The sequence below is a fragment of the Lissotriton vulgaris genome, chromosome 7, assembly GCF_964263255.1.
Source record: "Lissotriton vulgaris chromosome 7, aLisVul1.2, whole genome shotgun sequence".
Taxonomy (NCBI): domain Eukaryota; kingdom Metazoa; phylum Chordata; class Amphibia; order Caudata; family Salamandridae; genus Lissotriton; species Lissotriton vulgaris.
In genome coordinates, this window is record NC_141695.1 from 159,877,865 (window position 1) to 159,887,376 (window position 9,512).

Consider the following 9,512-nt stretch of genomic DNA (forward strand, 5'->3'; position numbering starts at 1 on the left):
CCAGAAACCTTAGATCCTCGGGCATGTCACAATTTAAACTTCCCCGGATCTTTAGAGCAAAACTGGGTGGCCGCTCCTTTCGTTTCCTTGGAGCAAAACTTTGGAATGCTCTCCCAGTTCATCTGAGAATGGAACCGTCAGAAACCCTTTTTAGAACTAAACTTAAAACTCATCTTTTCCCCCATTAACTTTTTCTGCACCCTGTTCCAGTGGGCCGTAGGGAGTTTCTTCAGCAATTAGCGCGGGGATACACAGCTGTGCAGCCATGCGCTTTATAAAAGGCTTTATTATTATTATTATTATTATTAACATGGAGAAAAAGGTGGCGAAACACGAAATAGAGGTGGAAAAACGTAAAGCCAACAAATTCACGAGAGACAGGCTAAACTAAGCAAACGGGCGGATTTATACATTCGCTCGCAAGTACGACACTCTAAGAAGCCATGTAGTAATGGACAAAACTGCCGGAACAGAGTATACAGAGGTTGTGGATAGCTCGGAGATTAGCTCTATTGATGAAGAGACAACTAGTATGCCACCGGATTTTCGCGGGGAGATTCAGCTGGCTCAAATGGTCACGCGACAGAGAGGAAGGGGAAACATGTGGGGAAGAGTGCAATCAAAACCTCCGATAAAACCCCCAACAAAAGCACAATCAGAAGGGGCGGAAGGAGGAACAAAGCCAAAGAGAGGCAAAGGAAAACAAAAATAGCAATGAAAAAATCAACAACATATGATAATCTGGTGATTAACTTTTTGAGTAAAGAATATACAATTGAGACTATTAATTAAAGGATTGTCCTATTGCCCTAACAAGAACATTGATGTACCCAACATAAGAATTGACCTATATAAATGTTGTCGAAAAGTGAAACTAAGAAAGTACTTCTCCGAGAAAAAGGCCAAGAAACCTGTGACCATAATACGAGATGAAGAAGTGTCTCCTACAAGACAAAAGGACCTACCAGCAATAATAACATTGGCATCAATTAAAGAGGTCCCATCATTGAGCCAAAGAGCGACTACAAGCTCATTTCAATCGGACATTGAATTCTGCAATCAAATAGGCATATCCACGAACATGGGTGGGGAACCTGTACCTGCAGAAACAAGGGACCGCAATGGGGACATCATTTGCGCCCACATATGCGAACCTCTTGATGGCCATGTGGGAGACTGCAGTGATGGAAGAAGAAAAGAAGAATAAATCAAGAATTAAATTCTGGTGTAATTTCAGTGACGATCTGATCATCATCTGGGACGGAAGCAAAGATGAACTTCAAATATTTATTGATTCTTTGGAAGAATATGAATTCAACCTCCACTTCACTTCATCGATCAGTGCAACAAATTTGATTTTTCTAGATGTGGAAGTTTTTGTGAAAAAAGAAACCCTGTGCACTAAAATTCACAGAAAACCCACATCGTGCAACAGCATACTTCATGCTAACAGCGGGCATCCAGTAAAGTTAAAATGGAGCATTCCATATGGACAGATGCTACGAGCTAAAAGGAATTGCTCAGAATTGGATGACCTGGAACAAGAAAGTGAGGGTATGAGTAAACGATTCCGGGAAAGAGGCTACCCTGATGAAGTCATTGCAACAGCAAGAAATAGGATGAATTTGAAGAAGAGAGCAGATCTCCTTGTGCCGGGAAATAGCAAAAGGGAAGGAACCAGAGACGAACCAGGAGATAAGAACAATGTGACACGGCTGATCATCGACTATAACAACCAGAGTGATGAACTTAAAAAGGCACTACAGAGAAATTGGAAGATCCTACTCCTTGATGAAACTCTTAAAGAGAATTTGACCTCCCATCAAAGTATCACATACAGGAAAACGTCATCTTTACGTGATATCCTCACACAGAGCCATCTACAACTGAAGCAGCCAAAAAAGTCCTCATGGCTGACCACACCAGGTTTCTGGAAATGCGCCAAATGTAAGGCTTGCGAGCATGGCACAAACATTACAGTATACACACTACAGAATGCACGGATTGAGAAAATAAGAGACCACATAACATGTGAATCTAAGTGTGTGGTCTATAGGCTCCTGTGTCCCTGCGGAAATCGTACATAGGAAGCACAATCAATAAGTTAAAACTAAGGATCCTCCAGCATTTACGAGCGATCAAGAACGAGGACCCGAGCTATCCTATGGCCACACATTTTGCCAAATACCATCAGGGCAATCCCAATCTGTTGAAGTACTCAGGAATCAAACTCAGCAAATCATCTGAGAGAGGTGGGGATCGTACACTACAACTACGTAAACTTGAGTCGAGAATGATCCTGGCAATGGGCACAGAGTATCCGTTTGGCCACAATTTAGATTCCGAATTGTTCGTACATCTGTAAATTTTTGAACAGACCAACAAATGACTAAGTATCTGTGAATCCAATTGAGATCGGACAATGTAAATAAATGTAAATATTGTAATATCCTTAATAAGAGAATTAGCCATAAGTAGAACTTTAACTGAACTAATACATTTCAGAGGACAAGCTTGTGGGTGAAATAGACTGATGCTGAAATAGACACATGTGGCGGTATATCATCATATGGGGATATACCGCCACATGGGTGGTCTGATGGGATTTTCTTAGCCCCGCGAGACTCAATACTTTTTTTCACACTTGCATCCGTGTGATTCACGATCACAACTCTAGACACCACACCACCCTGGACCTGGTCTTCTCTTTCTGTGTTTCTTATCTATCAAAGTAAACATCTCTAACTGTCACTGTAAGCGCTAATTTCTCGTAAGATCCTGGACCCGATATCCGTTGAATCATTTACCAATTTCTATCAGTATCAAATCAGACTGCGAGTACACAGTGCAGAACGTACTACAGCACTGTCGCCGTTGCGGTTAAAAAGATATTAAAGTACAGTAAATTATAATGGAAGTACACAGAGGACCGAAACAGGGGGTGAGCCCATATCATACATGTAAGCATGGTTTTGGAATATCATGTTCAAATTCAGTTAGAGTAATAGTACTATTGATAATGATGCAGTGTCAAAGAAACGTTATCAATGCTCGGGTGACTTCTAGGGAAATTAGTAAAGAAAATCCACCACTATTTAGAACCCTGTTGACCCAGTGATAAATCTCTAAAATTATTACATATTTGCATGAATACAAAATAAGTCATTAACATGTTGATGAGATATATTCACATCAAAAGTTATATTCACATCAAAAGTTACAGGTGATAAGCAAAGAATTATAATGGGGATGTGTAACATCATCTGTTATATATTCCAGAACTCCCCCCAAAAATATTGGACCTCATGGTCAATATTTAATCTTGTTTCAATGGAGTGCAGGCATAAAATCCACATTGCCTCTCTGCATCCGAGGCATAGTTCCCTATTTACCCCTCTAGGGTCCCTGACAACATGATAGATTCCACAGAATCTAAAACTTTTATGTTCAGTTTGCGCCTCACATTCAATAGTGTGAGTTGCAATGGGCTACCTTTATGATTCGATTTGAGAGCCCGCATGTGTTCACCCACTCTCTCTTTCAGGCACCTGATACTACTCTACTCCCAAAGTAAATTTATTCGCATTTACAGACAATCCTAGACACCACGAATTTAGTGTTGCAGATAAAATGGGAGATATCGAAAAGCCCTGTCTTTGCCACCCGTTATTTATTCGGGGCTTCCATGTGTGCTGAGGGTTTATGTTCATTGCCTGCTGTGTAACGTTTGACCATTGCTACCTCACTTCTAAAAAAATAAATTAAAAAAATAATGTGCTCTTGTAATATTCTGCTCAGGGCAGAGTTTGCGGACGGACGTTATTTTATTTATTGTTACACTATTTTTATGGCCCTGGCCTGACCGACGTGCCAAATGGCAACGGAACGCAGTAACAAGCACTTCATTGTACCTCTCTTTACAGCGCTGTAAATAACAGTAGGTAAAGTTGCAGCCTTGAAAGTAATGCGTTTACCTCCCTGGGAAGGAGGAAAGGCTGAGCTGCATCAGCGGCGTGTCAAACTCTAGACCTGTAGGTTTTTCAAGAGCGCTGCAACAGATGCCTTAGCCAGCTAGGCTAGCGTGAGAACATTTTAATCCCTGCTAGTTACTGAATGTAAAATCTGGGGACACAGTTGTTAAGAGCATACAGAAATAAATGCGATGTTTTGTAAAAGAACAGTAAGCAAACCGGATGTGTAAGAATATAGTTTAAACATAATACGCTGGAACGCACACCATGGACGTGTAAACATACTCACTTTTGTCTTCTGCGGACGCATGTGTTTAAGAGAATGGCAGGCGGAGTAGCTCTCGCAATGGTTACTCTTTTTTGGGTTTACATGTCTGCAACTGTGAAAGTCTGCAAAGTTGGCTTAGGATGTGAAACTGTGACCACAGTCCTAGTATCCTGCGAGAGCTGATGAGGTCGGAGTGACCAACCGTCCGTAAATTTTACGGACAGCCCGTAATTTCGGCCGACTGTCCGTTGTCCGTGAAGGTATTTTACCTGCTGTTGGGTGACCAATTGTTGGGCAAATCATGTGCCTTTCTATCACCAACCGTTCCTCCAATCATTGCTATGGAGAACAAACAAAGCGATCTAGGATTGGCTTGAAAGCCATCAGCCAATCCAAGAGCTTGTTAGTACACTGCAGGAGTGTTCTTATTGGCCTGATGCGTCAGGGCCAATGAGAACAGCTACGGTACTACCGGACATGCATGCAGAGCCCGTTTTGAGCCTTTAGCTTTTGCTTTTTTGAATCACCAGTTTGCCGTGGACTAGCAGTTTCAAGGCAAACACCTCATTCCGATTTGGTGATCGGTAATTTTAGTTGCTGCTTTCTTTGCCTCATGAAGCGTGTTGTGCGTTTATTTTTAGTGTATGCTCACTATGCCTCACTCATTCCGGTTACCAGAGACTGAGGCATAATCTTCTGAAGGGGAATCATTTTCACTACTCCACCGCCTAGCCGCATGTTGTAAATGAGAAGTTCCAAGTGCAGATCACTTCATTAATACACATCCCTTTTACGGAGATTAAAGTGTCCCTCGTGGTATAAATATTTAAAAGAAGATGTACATTTGGAACAAAATGAATAAAAGACACAGGTCCATCCTGCAGCTGAAATGGACTCACCTCACTTTTTACAACTCACCCTTGTAGGGAAGTGTTAAGACCATACTGCCTCCTATCTCAGCTGAGAGGACCATTTACCATCTTGGTTACCTTTAAGGCATTGTAGATGGTACAGCTGTTCCCTATTCCAACAAGCATCTCTTCCCATTCCACAGCAGGTTATGTAAGCAATTTTTGTGTAAACAGGCTCAAGAATTGCCCCAAACAGTCAACAATCAACTACATAACAGGAATACGTGGATTATAAATTAACTGCACCTGCTTTCCTTGAGGTTAGCTACAATCTCTCTAAATCTACATACATGGATACACGCACTTATCAATGCACTGTATAATAGACAAAATGAAAAATATATTTAAAAAAATAGGTAAATATATACCTACAATTGGATAATTTTCTAATGCGCCCCTCCAAGTTCCCTCTTCGGTCCAATGCATACAAAAGGAAGTCGAAGCAGAGCGCGTGCCTCCGTGTCAGTACACCTTTAAAAGGGGTGTTCATGGCTGTTGGTCAGTGTAAATGTCAGCGCTCTCAAGGCTTCTGATCTTTTAGTCCTGTACTTCTATTTCTGGCCTGTTCTGATTTTTATACGCGGACACACACCCTTTAGGTGGGCCTGGTCTTGCCGGTGTTCAGCACCAGCAGTTCTAAAAAGCAGGTGATGAGACTGGTCCCTTCACTGTCTTTCATGTGATTTTCAAGGAGAGTTGTTCTTTTATAGTGTTATCATATCAAAACAGGAGCATTTTCAATATGCTATACTACGAAGCCATGGCTATTGCTTATTCATGTTGTGCAACTAAAACCCATTGACAAAGCCAGTAGTACTGGCTTGTTGTAAGGGTAGTGTTACTTGCTGAATTGTATACCTGGATGTAATGACAGAAAGTTCCAAATTGCCAGTCGGATGGCAACCTGAGAAGCTAAGCATAGATTTTCAGCTTAGGTGCTTTTAAGCCGGACCCTTAATTACGTTGGTTACGCCACTTTGCGAGACCCCCCAGTTTATCCATCCCACTTAAAGCCCTGTGTGTGTGTGTAAATAGATATATTTTGCTATGTTATCTATGTAAATATGTGCCTATGGCAGGATCGCCAGCCTGAGCCCCCGCCCTCCTCCCACTCTGTCTCCTCTGAGCATGCAGCCGGCCTTTTCCTGCGCTGCTTGGAAGAGGCAGATACATTATTTCCAACGTTAGATGTGCCTGTAAAAATTCTGGAAACATGAGCAGAACTTTCAGCAAGGCTTTGGTTTGCAGGAGGACTTGACCTTTGTTCTAAAAACCGAGACGTACTTAACATGAAGAAAAGCTTTTGAAATCCGCGACAGTCCCGGGAAATCCAGGACGTCTGGTCACCCTACCACAAACAACGTCCATACCACCACCACGTCCCTCTTCAAGCGTGTCCTTCCTTAACACTCATACTGAAGCCCTTGCACTTGGTTTCATCGCTACCTGGTTACATTTATAAAGCACCTTGTGCCTAAGTGAAGCATCAGGATGCTTTAAAATGTAGGACTGGTGCGATAGGGATAAGTACAAGGAAAGCAGGGAGCTCACCAGGTAAGAATGGAATGGATGTTTGTGTAAGGAGTCTTTCAGCAGCTTTATTCATTAAGATGCTTCATTACGAAATAATATAAACGCGGATAAACATCCAGAGAGGATGTGTCCCTGTAAAGGTAACTGGTGCCTGTGTAAAGCACTCCAAAATATAACTGCCTAGAATCATAGAATGTTGTTGGGTCAATGCAGAGACTCGATTGCGAGGATGTGACGTAATGGCCAGAGCCGCCAACTATGACGATGGGGAACCCGTTTCAAGTTTCTGCATTGGCCCAACATTCTGCTATTCTGGGAATATCCCTTCATCTCCCTGTGCCTACCATAAACAAATGCTTTCTCATGTAAAGCAGTCCATCACCTTATGTTGAGTTACCGCTATGAAAAAAAATAAGGGTTAACAGATCTTTTCTCGCTCCCCCAGGTTGGTATAAACTGTGGTGGATATCACCCCCTGGCAGTGTCCCCACGACCCCGAAGAGACCATTCGCTCATGGGGCTATATGTAAAACACCTTTTTTGAAAGTATAAATGAAAACAGCCAATTAGCCTATGCTTGGACCATCGGGTAACTAAAACACAGTACCTTTTGTGAATAATTGTAGAAGGTATTTATACAATAAACATGCCCTTCGACTATTGACTCACTTTTGGCCAGTAGAGACCTCCAAGATCCTTCTGTACCTCTGTCCGCCCTAGTACTTCCGGGTCGTATCGTGGCCAAACCCATGGCTGAAAATTTTCTTGTAGTGGGCACAACTCGAAATGTAGACGATGACCTAGGATTGGAGAATTTTTGGCGCCTCAACCAATCTTAATGCGCTGTGTGAAATTCTGATGTGCTTATTAGCTGTGTTGTCCACGCGTGCCTCTGAGGTGCAGAGACAGTATCTGTCTGACCCGTCATACTATATAGCTGACAGGTGGGCTTCTGAGTGGATGTGTTCCCAGTTTGGAGTTAGCCTCTGTTTCTGCCAGAAGCCTAGCCGTAGGTTGACCGTAAAATCTTAATCGACTGGCATAATTTTCGCAGTCAGCTTATTAAACAAGTGGTGTGCGCGAGCGCTGGAAACCAAACACCCTCCTATCCAGATCACTTCCTGTTTTTCCTCGTGGAGTGGGAGACTTTGGGCGCATGAGCCAGATGTAAGGCAGCGCGCGCATGTTAGTGCGCAATACTTTAAAAACAAGCATTTGCAATGCAATAGAACTCGCATTTACGTGAGTCATATTGCATTTGAAACGGGGGTGCGGGCGGGCTAAAAGGCATGAATGGGAGGGGAGGCAGAGAAATCACAGACTACGGGAGGGGGGACACAGGAAAGAAAATAGTGTTTCGAGTAAAGGGGCCAGTAGCCCTGAAGGATACAAATGACTGACATGGCTGTCATGGGGCCCGACTAACAAACTTAAAAACAATCGGAAGGCAGCATTTATAACCTAAGCCAATGAAGATGGTCTGGAGAGAAATTGCACATGCCCAGGATCAGACAATGTTTGCAGAACCCGGGCAGGTTTCATAAATACAGGAGACAGTATTCATTTAAGAATATTTTAAGATATTGGCACCATTAAGGTGAAAACTTTAAATGTCCCTGTAGGCAAGTCCGCCTCTGACTCCTTATTCCACGTTTGTTTAAGTTAGTTTAAACATTTCAGTTTTACAAATGCTGTGCTTCTCCTATGCCTCAGTCTCCGGTGACCAGATCAGCCTAAAAACGGCTGACTGTCCGATCCCAGTGTTATGTTTAGGCCTAACTATGTTGCGTGATAATAGCATGCACAAGTTGTGTCATCGCATCCAAACATAACTCCACATACTGAGTGCCACAATTTCATCTTACCTGCAACCAAGCTTCCAGTCAGAAGTATCCAAAGTAAGTAATTGCTTGCTTCATCATAATGTGACATGGGTTTTATGTAATTCTTTTACACTCTTCTTGCTTTGACACACTCTAAGACTCCCAAACTGAATAGGCGAGCCATCTAACAATTTTCTGATACTTTATTTAAATGTGCAGCAGTGTTTACCAAGTCAGGTTGCCTTTACTGCGCTTTTCTCACTCTGTTTATATTAAGACTACGTCATAATTGCTTTTGGGTTACCAGCCGACACTTTAGTTTAAATTTACAGTTCTAAGCCCCATTGTGGCCATTGTTTTCTTTACCAATGGAGATTTTCTTTGCGTGCTTATACCTTTTTGTGTATTTTTATTTTTTACATTTTAGGTCATAGCTGCAGAGGTGACTCTGGTGTACCATGCTGTGAAGCATCACATCTCCTGCCGCTCCCTGGATTGTGGCATCAAGCTAAGCAAAGTAATGTATCCCGACTCATCCATAGCGATGGAAGCATCTTGTGGCCGCACAAAGGCCTCGAGCGTCACTCTAAATGTGCGTGCACCTCTATTGTTGCAGCGAGCACAAGTAGACTAAAAAAGATGGATATTTTCCCGTTTGCAGTGACGCCTCAAACAAAGGTAACATTAAACTCTATCCACTTTAGTTGGTGCACTTTAATTTCACCTCCGGTGTGGCCTACACTCTGCCGGATTTCTACGAGGATGCAGCAGAGACTGCTACAGCTACTGCACAGCAGATCACAACACAATTAAATAACCATGGTTTGAAAATGGAGCACGTCGCGGCATACTGTGGGGACAACGCAAGTGTTGACTATGGACGACATCTTTCTGTTCCAGCATTTGAAGGGAGCAAATGGAGACCTTCTGCCTGCAAACTGTTCTGCCCTTATCCTGCATAACTGTACTAAACAAGCTATTATTGGAATTTCAATGGATGTAGAAT

The 9,512-nt window shown here is 42.6% G+C and overlaps 1 protein-coding gene across 2 annotated transcripts in view; it reads right to left on the reverse strand.

Annotated features, from left to right (window-relative positions):
* The window catches only part of SMG9 (SMG9 nonsense mediated mRNA decay factor), a 216,611-nt gene extending 212,095 nt beyond the window's left edge, over nucleotides 1–4,516 (reverse strand). Inside the window, exon 1 of one of the 2 annotated variants that reach the window (XM_086929855.1) lies at nucleotides 4,261–4,516. In XM_086929855.1, coding sequence (XP_086785981.1) covers nucleotides 4,261–4,281 — 21 coding nt within the window. In that variant the 5' untranslated portion in view covers nucleotides 4,282–4,516. The remainder of the gene's footprint in view (nucleotides 1–4,260) is intronic. The other variant, XM_086929854.1, reaches the window with a different exon arrangement.
* Between the last annotated feature and the right edge of the window lie 4,996 nt (nucleotides 4,517–9,512).